Source organism: Nipponia nippon, unplaced genomic scaffold (assembly GCF_047370975.1).
Source record: "Nipponia nippon isolate SJK-2023a ecotype South Korea unplaced genomic scaffold, ASM4737097v1 scaffold_3, whole genome shotgun sequence".
Lineage (NCBI taxonomy): Eukaryota > Metazoa > Chordata > Aves > Pelecaniformes > Threskiornithidae > Nipponia > Nipponia nippon.
In genome coordinates this window covers 123,946,194-123,971,403 of record NW_028262347.1, presented here as the reverse complement: position 1 = coordinate 123,971,403, position 25,210 = coordinate 123,946,194, and the positions used below count along the sequence as shown (strand labels likewise).

The 25,210-nt window shown below is 41.0% G+C and overlaps 2 protein-coding genes and 1 pseudogene across 6 annotated transcripts in view; 1 reads left to right on the top strand and 2 right to left on the bottom strand.

Annotated features, from left to right (window-relative positions):
* INSYN2A (inhibitory synaptic factor 2A) overlaps nucleotides 1-11,750 on the top strand; it is a 50,288-nt gene extending 38,538 nt beyond the window's left edge. Inside the window, exon 4 of the mRNA XM_087765719.1 lies at nucleotides 8,485-11,750. Within this exon, the coding sequence (XP_087621845.1) occupies nucleotides 8,485-8,668 (184 nt within the window). The 3' untranslated portion in view covers nucleotides 8,669-11,750. The remainder of the gene's footprint in view (nucleotides 1-8,484) is intronic.
* The window catches only part of DOCK1 (dedicator of cytokinesis 1), a 314,587-nt gene that overhangs the window by 197,883 nt on the left and 91,494 nt on the right, over nucleotides 1-25,210 (bottom strand). For all 5 annotated transcript variants that reach the window (XM_087764572.1, XM_087764573.1, XM_087764574.1 and 2 more), the window contains exons 26-27: nucleotides 20,098-20,225; nucleotides 17,753-17,848 (exon numbers count right to left, since the gene is read on the bottom strand). In XM_087764572.1, coding sequence (XP_087620698.1) covers nucleotides 17,753-17,848; nucleotides 20,098-20,225 — 224 coding nt within the window. The remainder of the gene's footprint in view (nucleotides 1-17,752; nucleotides 17,849-20,097; nucleotides 20,226-25,210) is intronic.
* Nucleotides 23,110-23,834, bottom strand: LOC104022096 (nucleophosmin pseudogene; annotated as a pseudogene).

The window sequence follows — 25,210 nt, the reverse complement described above, 5'->3', positions numbered from 1 at the left end:
AACTTTTCCATAATTGGCATTGCTTTTTTTTTTTTTTTTTTAAATATGATCCGATTTTGAACACAGTAACATTAAAAAATATTCAGAGCTCTTTCAAACCTTTATTTTTAAACTGCAGTGAAACAGCATCTTAGAGGAACGATTAAGTTGCCCTACTGACTACCCACAGCTGCATCCTGTAATGTCAAGTACAGCACAGATGAGATGCTAGAATCCAGAAACAATAAACGTAATTTAATTCTTCCCCCTCAAGATGACTTTTTAGAATATTAATATGATGTAGCACAAAAACTAGAGACAGTGTAGAAGGCGACAGAAAAACTGTTGTACTTTAAGGGAGTTTTAGCTGCTTTTTAGTATCAAAAATGCCGATGCTGTTGATAAACATTCTAAGAATAGGGTTTTGAGAATACAATTATTTTGCATATGAAATTTACATTTTTTGCTAAGATTCCAAATCTATTTTTATATTGGTTTGTCTTTATATTGAAAAGAATATATACTTCTTAGTATTAAAGAAAAAAGGAAAACCAGGTTCCCTTCTCTTTTTTTTTGTAATAACTAGGCAACTGAGCAAACATTAAACACTATTAAAAAGACAAGGTACCAAAAACTTAAACTGCCCTAGAAATCAATAGGAAAAGAAACACATCTAAATTTGATTCTCCATTTCCCTCAAAATTCTATTTATTTCTGCTGCGAGAAATACCTTTAAGAACTTGACAGAAATCTCAGACCCGGGAGTCCCAGACACCTCCTTCCGTCGCACGAGGCGAGCCACGTTACCGGCATCCCCCCGCCGCAGCACACGTCAGCTCGCTGCTCCTGCTCCCATTAAATGCCCGTTGAGCCACTGCTCGGAAGAGGGGGAAAGGCTCGAGTCGTCACCCCGAAGGCTTCACCAGCCTACAGTGCCTAGGGTTCCGGTAAGGACAGGATCACTTCTGCTGCACCTGACGGAGCTCTACGCTCAAACACAGCAGAAAAACTTTTATCGGGCAACACCATCACTACAGGTTTTAGAGCCTGAACATAAAGTCCCAACTCCACAGCAATAGTCTAAAAGAGTCAGTAAAAGTATTCAGCATCGTGTCTTTATAATCATTTCCAGGCAGTATTTAAAATAGTAATAAAAAAATGTGATTAAGTAGTAAAAATAAACAACCATTTTATCAAATGTTAATCTGTGTCAAATATTAATCTGTTCCATTACCATCAATATCTCATAAACCGAGGTCACAAAACAGTTTCAAAAGCATCTTTTACAAACTAACAGACAAATTTACAAACAAAAGGCAAACTTTTACATCTGTCTTTTACAAACTAATGTAGATGCACCATTAAACATTTTCAGGGTAGAAAATAAGTTTTCTTAGGGTATATTGTCTGGACAAAGTCAACTTGAATACTGAAGTCTAGCAAAATCTTGCTATTAAGAAGAAATTGCATTGATATGCAGAAACTGTACCAATTCCATAACACCCAAAACCCATGCGGACTAAATCTTCACAGCCTGTTTTATTCTGTGATTATCTTTTACTGGAGCTGCCCTTTCCGCTCCTGTTTAAATTACCATCCCGTGTGAATTTTAATTCTTGAACAGAAATCTGTATGAGAAAATGAGCTTCTGTTTAATATTTTGTGCAGTATTTGAAGGCCTTTATCGTGAATTATTTCCGTGAAGGAGCATCTTGAAGAATTCATGCTAGACCTCCCTTCAGTCAAAAAGGTCAGCAGGACTCCATAGCTTTTACAAGGCTACTTCAGCTTCTGGAAGAAAACTTTTTACTAGATCAAATCCCTAGCCAAATTCTGCACAGGGGGACCAAACAAACTGAAATCAAGACTACGCTATTGTAGTTCTCGGAGGGAAAAATTACTCAAAGCTCTATCGACTATTAATTTGGCTACTCTTTACTCCTTTGAAATTTGGAATTAATATAGGCTGGGTTTCAGTATTTAATTTTGTCTTCCATACCAAAGTTCTTCTAAGCTGCACTCCAACTATTCAACAGAAAATATATTAATAGAATCTCTGAAATTTAACCCTCAATACAGCAGTGGCAGATGAAACAGGTTAAACTCGGGGTGATACAAGTTAACTAGCTAGCACAGAGCTCACATGGAAGTACTTCACTTGCAAAGGTTACATACAGTGATAATCACTAAAATTAATAAATATGGCAATACAAAGTGAAAATAAGACAAGTGGACATAAATTCCTAAGATATCATCCGTATAGCAAAACCAGGTAACTACATGATGAGAACAGTAATTTTCATCATCTTTTTGTTTCCTACCCCCATTTAATTAACTTGCATTCTTTCTCATCTTATCTCAAGACTGTAAGATGCTCAATACAAAAAAAAATGGATCTTAATGGCTTGCTAACGCTGACAATGCTTTGGATCCTCGGCACTTGTGATTTTTCAGGTTGAAAGAGGAAATTTAACAGAGATTGCTTAAAAGCGTGTTAAGCTAATTTGAGTGATTAGTGCTTATCTGGATCCCGTTCTTCCAAGATGTGGCATGCACTAATGCCATGTCATCCAATTAACGTGACCCAGAAGGAGACACGATGATATTCTTTAATTCCCGCTTCACCTAGCCTACTTAAATGCAAAGAGTTAAGTCGCTCTACAGATGCTTGCAGGATTTAGGCCTTAGCATTACAAACTAGGTAATAAAAAGGTAAAAAGAAGGGGTGTCGACTGAAATGAGAAAGGCTCGGGTTGAGTAGAAAGAGGAAGGTTTTCCCTTGAGGCAGAAAGCAGAGGGACAGGCTGCCCAGAGCCTGCGCAAGCTCCATCCCTGGAGGTTTCAAGGGACAAGTGGATAAAGCCCTCAGCAACCCAGTCCTGAACCTGAACTATTCTGATTCAGTGATCTTACAAGGAACCAACATATCCAGTCGTTAGCATCTAATGTCTTAAAATGATTCATGCTAATAATGTGTGACTGCGTTAGAAAAGAAGAAAACCCATCCGTATTTCTAAGCTTGTTGCTAGATACCCTCCCACAGTCCATATGCTTAAAACCAAATGGTTATGACTCCTCAAACTCTGTTTTCAATCCCTTATACGGCAACAAAATTAGAAGAAGTTCACTCTACTGCCAGCATGCAAAAAATAAATTCATTAACATATATTCTCAAAATCATTAAAAAAACAGGAAGCCAGAACCAGAAAATCCACCGCACCAATCCCTAATCCAGAGCGCTGGGACTTAGAAGATGGGATTAGCCAGAAAGAAGGAGCCTGAGCGAGTTGGCCACCTTGGGTGCGTGCCTTGAGGTGTACGAACTGTCCACCTTGTCTCTACAACCCTTTATCGCACAACGGGCCCTGTGTACACAGTTACCGCACCTCTTGATAACACCACTGGATTTCACTCGCACGCGTTACGCGGCACGTGCGCCCGCAGGCATATTGTGCCCCGCAAACCCCAGCGCACCTCTGAGATGTTCTCAGGGCCCCCGAGGACAGCCGGAGGCCAAACGAACCCGGCGTTGATCCGTGCTGCTGCACCGCGAGCACGCAATTAGAGAGTCAGGCCGTTCGTCACTCCTCTCCCCTAGGGCTTCGGGCACCAAGCACACCCTCCTTCACTGATGAGCAGCTATTCAATATATTTTGTTTCTGTTTCTTTCCTGAATACCATTCAAATTCTGCATAGAAAATAGTTTTGTTCCCAGTTTGTCCTGGAGTACTCGCTGTTACGGTATGCGAGTCTTCATTGTTTTCCGAACACAATAACTCCATTTCACAAACACAGAAAGCAAAGGCTGGGGGACCCTAAGCCCAAAGCAAAACAAACAGAGAAACCCCACAGAGGTTCCTGCTGACTTAAATTCCAAAATTAAGTCATGTATAAAAATAGTTTTCAAGGCAGCGTTCAACAGCCCTACTGTACCCTCCACCTTTTTGCAGCACTTTGCCTCATTCGCTATAAACCCAACTTGCATAGCGAGTCAATGGCACTTCCTAGGGACAAAATTAGATCGAGATTCACATTTCAGCCAGGCTCCTCAGTCAGCTGAGTGCACATCCATGCTGTGCAATAAATAACACCGGGATCTGGGAAATGGGAAAGGTAGGAAGAAAAAAAGTTTTTCTTAAAAAAGAAAAAAAAAAAAAATCTCATTTTGGGTTCCCTTTACGCTGCTATCAGTCCCTCGCAGAAAACAAGATGACAGAAAAAGCAGGCTGAGGGTCCTCCGCTCTGGGGCTCAGTCAAGCGCAGACCAATGTAACAGAGCTGCAGCTGCAAAGAGGTGTTTGATCAGTCCTGGACTAAACGTGTCTCACTGTGAAGGAATGCCAGAGATTTTAATTACAAAGTTCTCGCCTGTGTTTAATGAACACATCAAAATAAAATTCTCAAAGGTCTGTTATTTGATTTTATTTGGCCAAATTTTCATGGGAATGACATCTATGCAAACACTGATACACAGGCAACTGCCCTAAAATGCAAAGTTTCTGTTGTAAACCTCGTAAGCATATAGTTGCTTTGGGGAGAAAACACAGAAAACCAGAATAGTTATCACAGACAAAATATTACTGCTTATACTCCTTCACAAAACTAGCCTATCTATTTGCACTGGAGTTTCATGCATGGCAAAAATTTGAGATAGGTACTGAGTGTGGAGAAACTCCAACCCAGCGTTCCAAATGCGGCAATATTGCAGGGAAGCGAACCGTTAGTATGTCCTAATCCAATGCGTCATGCAAATGTTTGCGATACTAGCATTCTATAATATTTAGATTCATCTCTTGGTTTTGTAGGGCTTACTCGTAATTGTCACTCTATTGAAAAATATGATTATTTCATCTAAGGAAAAACGCTTCTGAAGCCAATAACTATAATCTCCATCATGCGTAATGCTAGAAGAACACAGAGTCCTCACTGATTAAGTTCATGGAGTTACCATGGGGAGGCTTAAAGAAGAGACAAAACCAGACAAAGTTTGAAAGTGAGAAGAGCCACATGGCATAGAGAATATTTCAAGCAAAGGTCATTTTGAGAGGAAACCTATAGAGACTTACGATACAAAAATAGCACTAAGCAACACAAAATTGTTCAAGCTGTGACAAGTGACAAAATCAAGTTCACGAACGCAAGAACTGGGAAGCCGGAGGAGCAGTCGGGGGAGAATATCTGCAGCGCTCTACCAAAAACATAAAGAAGTCATACAAATATGTAACACTTGCTGAATGCGACAGTATTTCCTATGTTTGATATAAAGAACAAAAATAAAGTCAGCTGTCGCTAATTTAGAAAGACGTGAAAAATTACAGAATGAGGTTTTTGTCTTATTGCTGCAGCACAAACAGTATACACTAAATGTTTGCAAGCAAACAAATCGTTTGCCTGAAAGGAGCGGTTACGTTAAAAAAACCTACGAAGCCCGATAAATTGATCTTGATAAACAACAATCAATTATTCTGCAAAATTGACAGTTATAAATGCTGAAATAATATGAATGTTTTTATTCATCCTCGTGATACTCTTCAAAAGTAAAATATTTCATTTTGATGTGACTGGCTGAAAGACAGCCCGAAAGGTGCTGCAAATGGTTTTACGCCGTAGAAAATGATAACATGGGTTTTGTCACACGGACTAGAGCTAAGATGGTTTTTCTCTTGAGGTCTGTCTTTAATAGAAATTGATTATGGAAAAAGTTATTCTGTTCGGCAAGTTTGTTTTTTTTTTTTTTTAAACAATTTATCTTTTCCATCAATTTCAAGTAGCTCTTACGAGAGCTCCCCCGCAAGAATAACATGTTGAAAGAAGTAAAAATGAACTCTGCCAATGCTAGAGCTGAAACGCCTTTGGGGTTTTTTCAAAATTGATACCGAGAAACAAAGCAACTATAATACATGCCAAATTCTGCACAGATTTGCATGCCACTTCAAATGAGATTTAGAGAGCTCTTGGAGAAGAACCCACCTCACGCCGAGATTCTCTCGCTGTATGACTGAAAGCATTTATGTGGTGGGGCATCCACAATCAACCGATACCCCAATCTTACCACAAAATTAATGCTGCAGTTATCTAACCGACCGCTTTTTGCTAGCTAAACGGCAAACCAGAACGTGTTATCAAGATGAAGACAGCATCGTTCTTTCATTAACGAGGACAAATATTAGATTCATCAGTAGGCTTGTAGTGTGCTCATGCAGTAGTGGGATACCTAACACAGCTGTCTCCTGCAAATTCAGGATTCGTAAGTATAGTTCTAGCGTATAGCTGAAATTTTAAAAATTATCTTCTTCAATTTGAAATGTCTTTTTACTGCTTAACAACATGGAGGTGGGGAAAAGATTTTGAATATTTGAACTCTTAGCTAGTGTATTTCTCTCCTCCACTATTAGAAAGTTTATCCGAATCACTCCAAATCACTGAAATGCCGACACTTGCTCAGAATGGGTTTAACAGTTAAAGCAGGCACAGATGCAAACCCAACCAAACACCAAACTAGGCACAGCCAGATGCAAAAAAAGACCTTAGATCTTTCCAGCACCCCTTTCTAGGGCTTCCCGGGAAGTCCGTGTAGGCAGGCTCTTCAGCTCTTCAAAAAACCAAAGCGCAAAATTATCCAAACTTCTCTTACCATCTTTGATTCCCTCTCCTCCACCCTAAGAGGAAAATAAAATCCACCTCAATCAGCAGAGGGAATTAGATGGCATTATGTGCTCCATTTGCAAAGGCTGTGGCACGGGAGTCCACCAGAATTTCCCATGACTTCCATTATTCCAGCTTACTTGGAGAATTTCCTCTGAAATGACTTCAAGTGTACAAAAGTACTGGATGCTTGCACGCGTTCAAGGTGGGGTGCCGCTCTCCCTAAGCTAGACAGGGGTAGCAGTAACAAAACTTTAAAAATCTCTTTTTAGATGAGCTACACTGGGAGCATGAGGCCTGAACAAGCCGGCCTGGCGTCGCTAGTGGTTAACACCAAAGCAGCAATGGCAGAAATAACTCCGAAAACATATTTAATACTTATTAAAAGTGAACTGACATCCAGGAACAATAACCTCGTATTTATGCAACGCTGAAGGAACAAAGGTATCAGCACAGAGCCCGAGAAACCTCAGCAGCAGAGGCGAGAGGGCAACCTCTCAAGTGCCCCAACAGATGCCTTCACACACACAATCTTCACCTCAACCATTAACTGTTAGGTTTAAAACATCAAGCCAAAGGCAGGGAAGAAATAAATTAATCTCAGTGTCTAAATCCCCTTAATTTCACCCTACCTTCTAAATTCATCCTTCGATGCCCGGGTGCCACATTGCAATGTAACGCACAAGACAGGACGCAAAGACTCAAGGCAGAACTTGGCCACAGGCTGCTGCACGAACACAACTGAAACCGCGGAGTTTCAGGCCTAGGTTTGTTTTCGAGTATCAGACAGAATTAACCTTTTGCTGAATTTTATAAAACAAAGGAACCACATTGTAAGACAAACTTGAAACGATCTGTAGCACACACCGTTGAAATAAGGGTTGTAATTTCATCTTACATTACATTTTTTAATTGCCGGCAGGATTTTGTAGCCAACGCTGTTTAGAATTCAGGAGGTATATTTTAGAGCTTCGGTATATTTTTTGAACGCAAGCTTACGTTTAAATGAGTATTTCCCTTATTTCCCTTAAATTTTAGCAGCAATGGAACAAGCAAGTACACACTAGCTACTACTGAAACAGGTTCCTTCCACTTTACCTACAGATCTGGCCAGCTAAATAGACAGATCTCCATCATTAGCTGCTTTTGTCTCAGCAGTCAGTTACAGCAGGGGCCGAATAGATTTTATGTTGTTATCCTCATTACAGGGCTAAGTTCAGACGCTGTCAGCATACGCTGAAGGGCTGCATTGTAAAAGAGTCTTTTAATTTATTTATTTTTTCCACATACGTATATGAGTATACACATACGACAGCAGTTTGGTGAAATTAATCTAACTCATGGTAAAACTTGCAAGGAACAGCTCAAGGAAAGAAACGGTAAAGAAACGGCCGCAGCAGCCTTGTTGCTTACGGCCAACCCATCAGCTCTTCTCGGAAGCACAAGGACGCACGTGCCCGGCTGCCAGCCCCGGACCGCGCCGGCGGGAGGGAGAACGGAGCCGGGAACCCTCTGAAAGAGCATTTCTCCACAGAGATGAGGGGAAAAAGCAGTATTTCTAGTTTTCCGTCACTCCACAGCACTTCCACCATAATCCTCAAGCCCCCCCTAAGCAGGAGGCAGAAGTTTGCACAATCCCATTCCTATTTCTCTTTTGCGGTATGTCGTTTTTTGACCTGTCTCTTCCTCCCCACTCCCCCTTCACTTTTGGTCAAAGAAATGTGGAGACCTGATTTAAAAAGTTTCTTTTGTCTTTGAATTTCATAAATTAAGCACTTGTATACTGGTGTCAGATGTTGGCTTAATTGAAATCTTTCTATCATAATTAGTAACCAACTGCTTTTTTCTTCCCATTTTCAGCGTGGAATTGGATTTTAAGCAGCAAGAAGATAAATTACAGCCAGTTTTGAGAAAACTTCATCCTATTGAGGAAACTCAGGTTGCACCTTTGCCTTATTCTCAGGAGAGCTACTCCTCCACTCCCAAGCAAAAATCCAAAACTGAATCAAAAAAGCATGGAAGATGGAAACTCTGGTTCCTTTAACCCAAGTCCATTACACGTGGAGTTCAAGGCCTTCTTTGAAAAATATTTGGAGTTCTATCGATCATCTATAGCGGGATCTTCGTAGACTGATCAGTGTTACCGGCCAATGTAGTTCTGACCATTCTGGCAGCGTTCAGTTCTCACCGTATGTACCAAAAAGGCCTTTGCACCTAGAAACTAATGTCCAGAAGCAAGGCGTTAGATAATACCTTGCCAACTTTTATTTGCAGTTCACCAATGTGGGATGTAAAACCTGAATTGAAATTTGTACAAAGATGGAAAGTAAAACTATTTCCCCCTTTAGATCTGAAAGCGTCACATTCTAACCTGTTAAATTGTAGGCTGTCATCCTGTACACAGCTAAATATCACTATTGTTTTAAAGCCTTTTGGGGGTTTGGTTTATTGTCTTTAAACAACAACGAGGGTTAAAAAAAAAAGCAAGCAAGCCTTATGTTTGCAATGGTCTTCAGTTTTACAAATCCATGTTGATCGGGGAGTGCAGTTTTCAGCACATATATCCTGGACAAAGCACAATTTTTCATGTGGTCCAAGACCAAGAATAATCTCTAAGATGTGACTATATGTATATTTGCCTTCATGCGATGTAGACTTCAACCAAGCTGTCACATTTCGACAACGCACCATCATTTCTAATTTAGCTATGTCCTCAGCACCAGAGGAACAAATGTGCTGCTCATCTCCAACGGGTGAGCGGCCAGAAACCTCCCAAAGTCAGGACAAGCCTTTCACCACACCAGGCTGACAGGGTCAAGGCTACGGGACAATCATCTGTCCTAGATCTCACTTCCAGTCTTTTGGTACCCGAAAGGTCTAAATGCCACATCCTGGCACAGGAAAAAAAAAAAAAAAAAACAAAACCAAGCCCACAAACAGAACAAAAGCTCTACGGATTGTTGGCATTTGCCATAATTTAATATCTTTTTGTAACGCAGTCTTTGGAAAACCTCTACACTATTGCAGAAGGCATCAGAAAATTTATAGTATGCATTATGCTTTGAAACCTGTTTGGAAGGAGCAGTAATTTTAAATGCTATTTATTTACTAAGCTTCTCAGATGACTTTCCCAACATACTATAATTTATATCTCAATCTCTTAATTGTACGTGCTGACCAACACGCTTAGGGGAGAGAAGTGAATCAATTCCCCCCCCCCCTTTTTTTTTTTAAATGACACTTACAATTTTGCTCTGAATTATAAACTGCAACTTTTTCCTTTAAGTTTTTGCTACTGTCATGAAACTTCCATCTAGAATGGAGTTTACAGCAAAAATTTCTCATGCTAGAAGTGACCAGGGAGTGGGAATCTTCTCTTTTGGTTTTTGGGTTTGGGTTTTTTTTAAGGATTTAAGATAATTTGAGTCATACAGTGTCATGTGACAAACTGCTTCACTAAGAAGTGGGTTTGAAATCGCATACCCTACAGTACCAGTAAGATACAAATTCTTCAGCCTTTAGGTGGAAGAGAGGTGATCGTTACCAGAAGAGTTTGCACACACTAGAAAATTTGAAGTGTTTTCATTTACACTATTTTTCCTCTTAGCTCAGCATCAAATCCACTACTGCAAGAAAACTTGAGGAAAATAACTTATTTCCCCCCCCTCCCCCCAAAGCAAAGAGCAAGAAAAGGAAGTTAAAATGGGAACAGAAATGCAGATGTCTGTGTCCACCTCAAAATTCATGCTTTAATGAAAAAAACAAAAAACAAAAAAACAAGTCACCTCTGCAGTAAACCTTGAAGAGGGCTACGAGTTCTGGTACGTACGGAAACAATATCCTGAAATAGTTTTGCGAAAGCTGAAGGGTTAGAAAAGGCGATCCTGTGGAGCAGGAAGGAAGTGCAATTGTTTCACGGGGAAATAACGCGTTTTGTGGATTTTATACCGTTTTTAATTGAAAATATAAAACTGTTTACAAGACAGCCCACCCGACATGTTTTAGAAACCCAAGTATTTCCAAACAAGAAAATATATATTTTTTTCCTGAACAGAAAGAAATATCAAATGCAGATATAACAAGAAAATACAACACGATTCAGCATTATTTTAAAATAGTGTTAATAATTAATGAACTCATCCATGCTAACATGCCTAGTGTTTGGGTTTGTTGTTTTTTGGGTTGTTTTTTTTTTTAAAGAAATTAAATCAAGCGTCTCTCAATGGCAATCAGTTGCGAATCGGTGGTGGCACCGAACCAGGAGCTTTTCCCATAAACCTATTCTAAACGTTCTTGTGTGCAGGGGCTCTGACACAAAGCTGAACCATTTTTATGTGTGGTTACCGACCCCGAGAGAGACCAGAATTCTGTAATCATTTAAAATGATAGAGGAAAATTCACTGGGGAAGCGTACAAGAGCTAAAAGTGGAAGTTCTCACGGCGTGTTCTGTACATGTCCAGGCTATTTTCTTAAGGAGTTGCAAATTTTTAATTTTTTACATTTTTTTAAAACTGGAAAAGCTAACATACATATAGTCTGGCTTAAAATTACATATCGTGTTATATCATACCATACAATGTAATTTGTAATAAAATGTTTTTGCAAGTGTGGAAAATGTATCATATTGTATTACATTTAGAATCACTCAGGCTCAGGTTAGATAGACACTGAGAGAAACACCTAATTCTTTAGAGCTTTTAGTTGAATGTGACTGACAAAGCTATTCGCACCCTAATGTAGAAGATCTTATAAAATGCAGGTATGGGGTCGTAACAAAGACAACGCATCTTTACGTTCAACGTGGCACACACTGTAGCTTTGCTGAATTCTCTGACGATACCATGCACTTCCATACACTAATTTGCTATAGGCACTTCTCCCATATCATGCTTAAAAATACTTTTTAGTCAATAAATACTGCAGTGATTTTATATTACTTGCTATTTTCTGAGTCCGTATAATTTCCATTAAGCAACAGCTACATTCTTTGTTTGAGAACTATTAGGAAACACTATTCATGTGAGTATCACTTGTTTTCTTAAAGAAAAAAAGTCACTGTAAAAATAGTTTAAAAATCAGGATAAACTGAAAAAAAAATCATGATTAAAACTGAAAAATCCTACCATCGGTACAAAGTGTTTGCTTTTTCTTGCTTAAGATGCAAAACCACGTCTATGCCTTTAATTTCACCGTGCTTTAAAGGTTAATCACTTTTTCAAAATCCAACAGGTTCACTTTTCATGAATGCTTTCAAATCAAGTACGCTGCTAGATTATACCATTTCTTTAGCACCCGTATAATAGCACGCATTATGTATTACTACCGAATTGGTTCACTGGATTGCCACTAAAAATTACACCTGCCATACTGACACAGTTCTGTTCTAGTAGAATGCAGTGGACTGCACGAAACAATTTTTAGAATTATTTCAGCATCCATAAAATACAACTGTGGCTTATTAAAATAACTGGAGAGCTAGAAATTTGCTGTCAGTTTGTTTAGGTGAATGCAGTTTGTTCCAGGAACCCTTGGTAGGGCACGCTCCGCACCCACTCGCTGCATCGGCGACACTGCGCTTCACAGCGTAAAAAAGCTCAGTATTAGTGATGGAACAAAATCATGACCGTCATTCAAATACCACTTCAGCTTTTCCGAAATTAGTTTGCAATACATAATTTCAAACGTTTTTTTAAAGATCAGAAAACATGCAATTCAATAAAACAAAGTATAATTTTTTACGTCGTGAAGTCGGTGAAGAAGCTTTCTCCCCAACATGCTGGAACCCATTAACCCTTAACTTGGGAGATTTTAAGGCACAGAGAAGCAATTTACATCTGGCTTCAACTCCTAAATAACATTAGCGCCAGAACTGTCTCCTGTGACCCTCAATAACTCTCATTTTAGACTCGTAGTTTACTGCCTTCCAGAAAGACGTCCTGCCTTGAAGACGCCAAGAGATGGAGAATCCACCACTGCCTTTGAGCATTCCCTTCCCGCGCCGCACTCTGCTCTGCTTTACACCCCTCGCTCCGCGGTGCCGTCACCGGCTCCTCCTCTGCCCTTGGACGGGCGTCATCTTCACCTACAGAGACTCTCCTTCACTATCGCCCAGCGGCACCTCTAGATCTTCTTTCTATGAACCGCAAGTGGCTTTCACATCTCGCACCACAAATCACTTACTGTCTCTACTTTCTGATGATTTCTGCAGCATTTCTGTTTTGGTTTCTCCACATCCTTGTTTTCAAAGTGTAGAGGGGGGGAAAAAAGCGATGTGGGAAACGCTCTACTCATCAGTAAAGTCATGAAGTCCTCTCCTGTCCACTGCTTCCTAGCCACACATCCCAGGAGAATCTAAACCAGCATTTTTTCCCCGGTCACAGCGGGTGTTCACACAGACTTTGTTCACCATCTACCACTACGTGTTTTTCCGAACCGCTGCTCTTAAGGCCAGAGTCTCTTGGGAGTAGAACCACTTGCTACACTCTTTGCTCTTACATCTATGAGCTAGATTTCTTTCTCTATCAAAATGGAATTTGATTTGTTCCACCATATAAAGGACCCGACATTGCCTGTTTCACAGACAATGATCATACAGTTGCACAAATCTGCCAGCTGAAGCATCTTCCAAAAATTGCACACACAGGGATCCAAAAACCCCATCTGGATGTCCTTTCTGAAATTAAAGAGTTCAGCAACTAGCTTGTTTTGCTTGGCTTTGTAAATGAAAAACATACCAAGCTGCCGACCGCAAGGAAGCAGGGAGTAGTCACGATTCACGTGGGACCCACCATCGTGGCCGGTCAATTCTGATTTACTGAAGGAGGCCAATGTGCTGACTCGCGTGGAACGCAACATTCTTCACAAGTTACGAGGCAAGGAAAGAGAGGGTTGAAAATGATCCTCCAAAAAAAGAGACTCAGTGAAGCATGCTCAATTTACTTATTTTCAGGCAACACGTTCTTCAGCAGGAAAGACTTTGTGATCTGGTTACAGGTGACTTCTTGCTGCGCCCTAAGCAGGAGTAGCTGTAGGCACGAGCAAAGTAGCCCAAAGCAGCCGACTTCTGTGAGCAGCAACGAACCCCAGACCTTGCATCGGACAACTCGGCACCCACGGGCTGCATCTACTTCTTACCTTCACTACAGCAACACGCACAGAACCCGCTGTTCAGTTAGCAAACGCATCAAGTGGCAATCCCCAGTCAGACTTCCAGAGGAAAAAGTAGCCAAAAATAACGAGTATTAAAATGGTGACAAGATTTTTTTTCTTTCATGTTAAAAACCCATTTGATACGGCAGGCTGGAAACTAATGCTAATTTCCATGTGTGTAAGTTCACTGCTTTCACTGAAATGACCTGTATAAGTGGCCAGGCTGTGCTTAATCTTAGTTAATACAGACACTGGCGAAACTGAGGGTTTGGGTTTTTTTTTACAAGTTCTGAAAGTTAGAAGAGAGTGTGCAGTATCACAAGTGTTAACTCAAATTCTTCTTGCTACCAACTTCTACTAAAATTATGGTCAAATCAGATTTTATTCTACTAAAATTATGGTCAAATCAGATTTTATTCTACTAAAATTATGGTCAAATCAGATTTTATTCTACTAAAATTATGGTCAAATCAGATTTTATTCTACTAAAATTATGGTCAAATCAGATTTTAATCTCTCACTTATACTCTGTTTTGTTTATTGTCTAGTTTTTCTTCTTACAACTGGACTATCTTATTTCAAGATAATTCTCTTTTGAAGGTATATGATAAAAATAGCTCATCATTTTTATCTAGAAACTCACACAAGCAAGAATTCAAAAAAGATGTGCAAATTCAAAAGAGACCATTGGAGAATCTTTCCAGTCTGTTCAACACTGTAGAAAAGGCACCTCCTGTAATTAAACACAGTTAACTGGCAATTTAAGGTTTAATAGAGAGACACTTTGCCCCAGATGTGACATACAGCCTTGAAGAATATGGAAACCTTTAAAAGGTCGTACCCAGTACCTCCCATTTTCAGACTGGGATAGGGTAGGCATCGGGTAAGAGTGACCAACATCCCTTCTGATGTCGTGGATGAAGGGGGAATGTTGGGAACACAGGGAAGCAAACGGATTCGGGCAGGTTCCTGTGCAGGTACCGCCATCGCTGCAGGCTGCTCCCTGGCCTGACGCTGACGGTCGGGGTTTTGCTCAGGTAGGCACGACGACCCACCCATCTTTCGTCAACATTTTTCCAAAGGAAACTGACCCGGTAACAGTCGTTCAGAATCAGATATACAGAACCCTATCCATAGGCTATAACGTAAAGGAAGTAATTTTAATTATTTACGATATCTTTAATAGCCTCTTAATTGCATATCCTCCTGAAACAGTAAATTCGGTGCCTTATGTTCCCATTACATTAGCACACCTAGCAACCTCATCTTCTATTCAAGGTTTTTGTCCACTAATGTAAAATGACATTATATTTAGGCGCTCCACTTCCGCCACCTCTGTTCAAGATAACTGCATTTTCACTCGATCGCTTATGGTCTTTACAACCCTCTGCTGATCAGATAAAACTCCGGCCTCTCAGAAACACCAGCTCGCGCCGACCGATTCCATGCTCAAAACCAACATGAGTGTAAGTCATGCAAGCCTCAAAGTCAGAAGGGCATACAAAGAATATTATTAAAATATTAATTGGAACAATTTCTACAAAGCAATTCTCTTTGATGTTTACCCCTACAGATCCCAAAGTTCACACATCCCAAATGCCACAGTCATTCCACAGCGCTTAGAACAGAGGCTTATAAGGAATCTGAAATTAAACAAACTCGATGGACGCTGCGAGGGGATTGTGAATCTGTGTTTCTGTACGGCTACCTAACAAAAAAGAAGTCTTGTCTCGGACGAGGAGGACTGCGTCTTCCATCCGTTTGAGCTATTCAAAGCAGGATCCTCAGAGGAATGCTTCCAGAATAAAGCCAACAGCTGATAAATCTTAACGTATATATAGTTCACGTCTACAGGAGTAAGTGCCAATTTCTCAGTATTTTTGATACAAGGCCTTTTTTTACATTTAAAGTGTATTATGCAACATAAGGTTTTGGATGAAGATGACACAGCTAAGTATTTCTTCAAGGTAAAAACATGCCAGCTTTAGCGCACCAATATAGCTATCTTTATATAAGAAACAAACTGCTACGTCCTGTATTTTACTTCTTTTGAAAAAGTTATCGTTACTTGAACTATGCCTCTATAAGATCCTTTCTTTTTAAAATTCCTTCCTTCTACTCATCCTGTATGGTTAATTCTTTAATACAAGTTCCAGGTAAAACCATACTAGTATTGACAAAAGAGAAGTTAATACGTAATTTCTACCCGATTCTGATCCAAGAGGGCTCAGGTTATGCTTCCTAATTATCCCTCGCTTTTTGCTCTTCCTACTTTGCTGACGCCACAAAAATGAATTGCTACTGCTTGATCACAGGAGGATCCGTTCAGCAACAGACTGAGTTTTAAGAGAGGAGTAAGTACTCCTCAAAACCACCCGGGCCTATTACTACTCATTCCATAATTACAGAGTGTGCGGACAGAGTGATTTCAAGCTGTACTCATGATCACCACGCATATTTTTAATACAACTGTACTTAGTTAAAATATATACAGGAGAAATTTTCCAATATAATTTGATAAATGCAAAAGGAATAATTAACATTTTACAATATCATCTAAATCATGTTCATCAAAACAATAATTAATTCACATCCTAACCGCCACTGAAGACATTTCCTCTACGTATGTCTTCCAAGACTACACCTGCACAACTGGGGGAAGAAGTAAAGTTTTGTACCCTTGTACAGAAAGATATTAAGATATCTGTTCTGCATATTATTAATAATTTCTGAGGTAACACACAAAGAAACAACAACATATAAACCTTTGGTCTTCCTTTCGCTGGTACCACATCCCAGCATTATAATGTTCTGTAAGAATAATCTCTGCTTAGAACCGTTTCTTGCTCCGACAATGGGGCTGGTGATCCATTATCACTTTCTTACGACAAAAACGACTATTGCAAATCAAGGTGATAAATGTGGAAGACAAAAGAAAGTTAGTGGACGACGCACTCAAGGCAAAACAAAAATTGTAGTATGTTTGCAGGCACAAGCACCACCGTATGCCAAGGAAATGGCACAGCCGTAGGTAAGACGACGAGCTGAGGACGGAGAGCCTCGTCGTAAGAAGTCAAATATCACTGTGTGCCATGACACAGAGAAAGAAAAGCAGAAAAGAAAAGGGAGATCAAAAAAAGAAAGTGCTAATGGACTCGGATATATCTGACTAACAAAGAAACCCCTTTTAAGAAAGAAATCAGTACATCAAACCAAACCGAACCAAATTAACGCAGACAGAAGGACAACTACTCAGACAGATGAGAAATGTGGTCCACTTTGACCAGTTTCCTATATATCAGTTGCCAGACGCAGACACCTAAGGGAGAATATAAGGTAAAGGCAAACACACAGCGAGGCTCCCAAAACCACACCAAGATCTGTCCCCATTTTAGATATCAATAGGCCTCGCTATTTTTTTCGTTATTTAGACCAGCATTAATGATACAGTTGAAAAATTCAAATGTCAGGCTTTAAGATCACGGTGCTATGCCACCGAAGCGGAACATGGTAGCTTGCAGCTCCTGCATCCGTCCTTCCTCTAGGTTTTGAAAACGTAATAATTTGGGGCTCTGTTCTTCAGTCATTCAAATACTGCTGTTCCCGTGGTTCCCTCGGCTGTAGTCAAAAGAGGCAAGTAAATGCTTGTAGAGTCAAATGATCGCTAATGTAGTAACAAACGTGCAAGACTCATTTCCACACTTTTCAGCTGGCTAATTACAACTAGTACATTATTTTGGTTAACACAGACATCTAAAATCTGGCTAATCACCTGGCTGCTGATATTTTTTAAGTATTTTTTCGCCCCCTGTGTAAACAACAGAAAAAATTACAAACCAATGTTTTACAGCTTACTGAAGACAAAGACAGTTAGAGAAGGTTTTGATTGCTTCGGCTCACCTGGGATTTAAATCCTATTACAGTCAGGTTCAAAAAGATGTGACAGAGGTATTTAAGTTTACATCAAGAGACACTTACAATGAGCTCCGAATCACGTCCCATGGAAATGACTGTTCTGTTTACTGTCCTCAATAGCTTTTCCATGATTATCTGGACATGTCGCTGTGTTGGCCCCTAAGGAAGAAGAATAAATTAGTGGTAACTAGATATAACAGACACCGATACAACTGAACTATTTACGTTTGCCTTGAAGTCCACCTGTCTGGTGAAAGTTAAATAAAACATCACTCACTGCTGTTGATCAAAAGCAGAAAATTAGTCTCCCGTTTTAACAAACACCAAAGTCTATTTAATTAAGACATGTTACTGATAAATTAACATGTTCGGTTACAATTATTTAAATGAAAAGCAAGTCCCTGGAAATACAGTAAAGCCTATGACATTTAGTTACTCATCATTTTATTTTCCTAAGTCATTTTTCCAACATCAAAAGCCCACTGGCGTTACCAAATCTGAGGGCTATTCTGCAACAGCTCCATTAAAAGAAACAGAAAAGCAAAGCAAAACTTTGGTTGAGGAACTTTAATTTCAGTCGATTGTTTCAAATTAATATTTCTGTATTGGAAGCAATCTGCCACTATTTCTGAAAGAGTTGAAAATGAACTATTTAGTGCAACTGGCTTTTAAGAACAAGTTCGGAAACCTCATGCAGAACAACGTCTACAGGAACTGAGGCCAAAGACACACGACAAGGAAAAAGAAAGATGAGCTTTGCTCTCATCTTTTACTTTACAAACAGGCTTCTTCATAGTGTTCATTAGTCTGAAGGAGAAGACTTCAAAAGGGGCCTGCGAGATGGAAAGGGGAAACAATTCTACAGCCAACATTTGTAAGCGTTGTCCCAGATAACTGTCTAAATAAAGCAGCGTCTTTGTGTTGTTTCTTGACCATCAAACAAACATTCCGATGAACCCCTTTCTTTCTTGCCCTTGCATCCAATAAATAACCCACATCTTATCATTGGATTACGCTTAATTACCAAACGCAGACTTGCATATATGAAAAATGCATTTCACATTTGAAGAACAAGCCATCATCAGTACATATATACACAGCTGCTGCTCCAGCGTAGACTGTTCTTCCTGCTGCTGACAGATCTGTCTTTGGGATAAACCTTACAGTTCTGGTACCAAGAGCATCTGCAGGGAAGAACGCATCTCTCAGCGCCCTGCTCCTCTCCACCCTTCAGCTCTCCCTGCCTTCTCTCCTATGAGTCTCCAAGACTTTCCTCCTCTCTGCACCCCCAGCACTTGTGCTGCTCCTGCCCGTTTCCAATTTTACTTTACGTCGCCCCTCACTCGCAGTGTTTCCTTCCTTCCCCTGTCCCCGCCTCCATCCCCCTGCTCCACGGGCAAATTCCTTTTTAAAAATAACCCACTCTGAAGCAGTCACACAGAACTACTTTAAGAAAGAAACAAAATCAGAACGAGCCCGAAAAACAGTCAAATAAGATGCTAGATACGATGTGAGTAGCTGACCCCTGAGGTCCCTTCCAACTAAATTACCGTACGATTCTGCCCAGGCTGAAGGTTCGGGCAGCGGCCTCATCAGCCCAAACTTCTTTAGGAGAGCATCAAATCACTGCAGCTCTCCGGCAAAGCACCAATATTTGCATATTCGTGTGAAGTCAAGAGAAGACAAAAAAGGGAGTATTCTGCAAGCTGCACATCTGCATACCAGCCCAGGGCACTGCACAGGTTCTCATGCGCTTACATTCTGAATGGATAAGACAACTATGCTCGTTATAATATTCATGCAGAAACCACCACTTTCCAATTCAGATTCTGTCTTACTGAGGTGGAGAATTCTACTAGCTAACTTTAAATGGCACTTCAAAAAGCTAAACAAGTTTGCTGTGTCGACAAAAGTATATGTTCTCATATATATATATATATATATGTATATGTGCGTGTGTATACACACGCACTCTGCTTCAGGCTGGCCTAGCAGGCCAGTATCAATACAACTCAAACATGCATTTCCCAAAATGCTCATGGGAAAAAAAACAAACAAAACAAAACAAGCAAAACCATCTCCCATCTGGCAGAGGCTAGACACCATGCAAGAGAAAGGCTGAACTCCTAGGATTACCTGTTTCCTCACTATCTAACCAATGCCTGGAAAAGCGTTACTGGATAGCAGCGCTGTATTGGACGTGCCTCAGAAACAGTAAGAAACATCCTGAGATGTCACACAACACATCCTCATCACTGCATACCTAAACAGGAGACTTTAAAGAGACTGGCGGGGGGAGGGGGAGAAAAGAAAAGAAAATCTAAGCCATCAGGAGTTACCTGCTTAATTCATTCTACTAAGATCCATTTCTTTAAGTGCTAATCATCACAGAACCGTACGATACTAACCACGTCTTTCTTGTAAAGCACTTCCAAGATGTTACTCAGCAACTGGCAACAAGCCTCCAAATCTTCTTGTCTTTCCAAGTGATACTTCAGCTGATCTGTCATTGTTGGCAGCAAGATTTCCCTGCAGTCTGCACACAAAACACAAGGTTACATACACAGCTTTAAATAACTTCATAGCACTGCCTAAATAGCCAACCTGCTTCAGTGCTTACATAAGATAAAATAAAATCAGGAAAAAGAAGGTAACTTCCAGATTTCCAGTCACCTGCTTTTCAACCGAAACCATAAAAACCTGAAAAAGTTACAAGCAAGTGGAAAGGAAGTCCTGAGGGTAAGGATGCTCGGACAAGCACCACCCTCCCCACCCGCGCCGCCACCAGCCCCAGCTCAGCAAAGTACTTGAGGGGTCTCGCTGATGTTTTAGGCCTCTGCTTAAAAACATTGATTAACTGGACCTATCCAGCGCCATCACGCAGCATGACACACAGCATTACATACAAGCTTGGCTTTACGCTCGCTCAGCTGGTTGCATGTTGGCAAGGTGTATTAAACTCCTTTTACCTTACCTGTACTGGTTACCAATGCAGCATAGCCTAACCGCACAAACGAGACTCACTGAGATGTATGATGCTATTCAGATTAATATGCAGCTGCGTGACATCATTTTTATAAACCAAAAAATGCTGCTGAAATACTTCATGCTGGTATTCAGGTGTCGTTGCCTGTATGCGCAAATACAGGGCTTGCAGAGAGAGACAGGGAAGAAAATGGACACGGAGCAAAATAACAGAGCTCAGCATTTTGGCTCGAGTCAAGAACGTACGGGACATAAAGCAAAGATTGATACTCCTAATCCTACCAGCAGGTAACGCTGGCGCACTGATGTACTCAATCTAATTAACGTATAACCTCCAAATTGTCTTGCACAGAGGGAGCGCAGGGACCTAGGGCTCACCCCTAACCCTGGACCACGCTCTTTTTCCTTTAGGAGAGATGGCACAGCCAGAGATACCTCCCTTCCGTACGCTGGCATCAGCTGGAACCAACCCCAGCATGAGAGCAGAAGCAGGCACACTGCATCCGCAAAAGCTGGTAAGAGTGAAGTTAAAGTCCTTTAGCCTCCCCCAAATAAATCCATGCCCAAAGGAGGGGAACTGGTTATTCTTCTTCAGAGCCTGATTTACTCAAGAAGAAATGATGATGATTAAATTACACAGCGTACATACCATCAGCATAGTACATATACAATATGTACATATTTTGGGGGGTGAGGGGAAGGAGAGCAGGAAGGGACAAGGAAGAATTAAGAGCATTTTGGTATTTTTCCAGCTCCTGTAAATAGTATTGTAGAACAGGAACAGAAGAAAACCATGAGACTTTTCCAGCTGTTTTACCCTACTAGACACCAGTTCCCAAGTCCCTTTCCCTGCCGATCTGCCCAACTCTCTCATGTACGTATGGCAGAAGGTGAGAGCTTTGCTCTGCCCAAAGGAAGGAGTACCGTGTCTCTGTACTAAAAGGGCTGGATTACCAAGCTGGCAGGCAGCTTTTTCTCAGAGAAGTCATATGCATGAGACAGCCAGAAAGCAGCACAGCTTTGCATGTATATGCGCATGAACCAAGTATCTTGAAAAACAATAGTTACCATTAAGAAATTTTTATTTTCCTGAGACGTTGGCATACGCTACCACAACGTGGGTCACTCCAAAAAGTTGCCCTTGTACTATAAAAATCCACCTGGCCGACAACCTCTGAAAACACGACTGAAGAATTCCCTTTGTCAAATGCTACACTGGCTGTTGGCCCGTGAGATCTCTAATTATACAGTACCTGGGAAAATATGGATGAAGCTCTTGACAGCCACACAAAAGATATAACACACTTTTTTTTCAGTGATATTACCCAAATTGCTTGGACTTGATGGCATATAGATGACTCACAAGAGGAGGCTTCATGGCAGTCCTTAACGACTACATCATTGCTTAGAGATTATTTTCACACAAAAGCTGAAGTCCCTGGAACATTCAGAAATGTTTATGAGCACTCAATTAAGCCTTTATTTAAGAGGATTTTAAATAGTTCTGGACCAGTAAGCATCACCATCCTGACATCAAGAGTGCGAGCAACATACAGACCACAGCAGGAGACACAGGACTGAAAAATGAAAACTGGAGATTAAATCTCAACTAAGAGGGGATGACCCCATATTGCCAGGTGAAAGCACTTATTTAGGGTTATACCCAACACTTTCTTGAGAAGCCAAGAGATCAATAGCTCAAAGTAACGCTTTCAACACTAGGAAGCCTCCTCTTGGTAACAGTAGAGTGCTACTCAACAGCAGAAGCTCCTTCTGCAACCAAACGTTCCCTCTATTGACAGACATTTGGTCTCTGGCCTTTTGCAGTGGACGTAACTGGCACCCCGAAGCAGTCAGGATAGGCAGGAGTTACAGAATGAGCCAATTGGTGCCGAGAAGCTACAGCAAATACCAGTAGCTCAAAGGATGACGAAGGTCTGCATCATTCACCAGAATTAAGTACCTTTACTAGCTTCGTCTTTTTCTGAAGAGACGTCCAGAGACAGAAGGTGCACTTCCACCCTCGGCCATTCCTGATGACTCCCGTCAGTATTTAGGAGATGCTGCACCCCGGGTAGGAGGTACCGCTGTCACACAGTACTCAATTGCATTGACCCGAGGGAACGGCAGGAAGATATGCCAGGGCGGTTTCGGTTGGGCATTAGGAAAAGGTTCTTCACCCAAAGGGTAGTGGAGCATTGGAACAAGCTCCCCCGGGAGGCAGCCAGGCGCCAAGCCTGACAACATTCAAGAAGCAATTGGACAATGCCCTCAGACATACGGTGTGGTTTTTGGGGTTGTCCTATGTAGGGACAAGAGTTGGACTCAATGATCCTTGTGGGTCCCTTCCAACTCAGGATATTCTATGATTCTATGATTGCATGGGCCCCACACAGGTGCCAGCTTCAAAATCCCTCCATAGTGAAAACCGAGGCTCAGCTGACAGTCTGCTGGTTACAAGCATGGGATGGGCAAGGCAGCATCACCAGCGCTAAAATATGCACTGCAGGTACATTGACAGCTAGGAGGTAAAGGGGTGCTAAGGATGAAGAAATCAATATACGCTTACGGTGGTGTGATTTGGCTTGCAGTGGAAAAGCCAAATCTTCATCATCATCCTCATCTTCATCATCATCCTCATCATCTTCTGATAACTTTGCTTTTTTCTGTGGTGTTTTAGCTCCTCCTCCACTTGCTGGTCTCTTTGTTGAAGTGTTCACAATTTTTGTATCATCTTCCTCATCGTCTGATTCTGGTTCTTCCTCTAATGCTACGAGATGTTGACCGCTGATGTAAACAGGCCCTGAACCACATTTCAACCTCAAGACCACTGGTGGTGTGATCTCAAAGCCACCTAATGAAACCGTAGGCTGCACTGACGTTTTCAGAGATGCCAGTACTACTTTAATAGGGTTGCCTTCATAGTCCAATGCTTCTGCTTCTACCACGTGTAATTCGTCTTTGACTCCAGCCCCTAAAGTAACCGTTCTCAGAGACAACTGATGCTCATTTTCTTCATCATCTACTTTGAACTGATACTCCTTATCTGCTTTAAGCTCGCAGCCAAAGAGGAAGGTCTGGGGGTGCAGGGGGCCCATGCTCTCCATGTCCATGGCGCTGTCCTCCATCTTGGCGGCGGTGGTGTGATTTGGCTTGCAGTGGAAAAATAGATACAGGCTTTAAAAACTCAGTGCCAAGGTGAAAATTACTCTCACTGGGTGAGTCTCAGTGATAAGGTATGGGCTCAAGAGGACTTGCTTTTGCTACTAAAAAAGAGAAGGAAACAGGATGGATGAGACAAAGACGGACTTCATAGGGAAACAGTCTCTGTCCAAAGTCTGCCAGACGCCTTCAGCCAGTGCCGTAAGGTCCAACTGCAATGACCTGAACTATTCTCTGCAGCTGGTTCAGGACTCCCAGGCCATCGGTGACCGCAGCCTTCGGTCTCCTACAGAGCAGGAAAGAGTTGCAACAGGAGCACCTCCACGAACTCGTCCCTACGGCAAGATACACAGCACAAAGGCTGGAATCCTGCTCTCTCAGACTGCGCAATGGGGAAAAATAAAAGTCACTGACGTAAAAAATAATCCAGAAAAACCATGCTATAATGCAGAATAGAGAGCACTCCATCTCAACAAGATGCTGGAGAGGAACTGAAACAGCAGCATCGTCATTCTGCTTTGTAAGCTCACACATGGAGGATGAGAAATAACAGTGTATAAGCACACCCAACTTCTAGTAGTTCAAGAGAAATATTCTCCAGTCTCAAGTGACTCAAGTAAGTACATGTTCACTAGGAATGCACAAGTGGGCTCTCATTCAAAGAAAGTATTTTGAAGAGATGGTTTCTTCAATGCAGAGATTTTCTATTTAATTGCTTCTTGGTCATTTAACCTCCAGCTTTATAGCTGAAAGAGGAGAAAAATCATGGTGCGTTTGTTGAAATTTTTGCCTCGAGAAGCAGATGTTAGACCCTGCAATGTGTTTACAAGGGGAAATACACCTAGCCATGACTTCATCACATCCCTTCATATTCATTTCCATTAGGTAGCAGAGAATTGGATTACAAAAGATCCAAATCTAGTAACAGAGAAACATCTTCATCATAAGTTCCCATTGTTTACAACTATATTATCCTAAATCTATGCCGATATTAGTGAAAGGAGGTGGTGATCTCTGCAGAAAAAAATGGCTAAAGAGAATTGACCTCACCAAAAGAGCTTCTTTACCAGGATGCTCATTAAATGATCTAGAGCTATTTATACAAAAATGAAGCCTCCAAACTGCCCTAATATGGTAGACAATGATATATGTGCATTTAAAGTAATAGTTTGCTGTCACATATTTGAAATGCATAACCTCAGCTAAAAAAAGCCCACAGCACCCTCCTGAATAGAAAAAAGAAATTGAGTGAAGATCCAGCCTTTGCCTGCAGAAGGTTTTCCTGGTACTGACTCGCCATGTATTTCATATAATCACCATTTTACATCTGCTTTAAACTTCTACCTCTGAACTGCTCCAGCCCTTGACCACTCC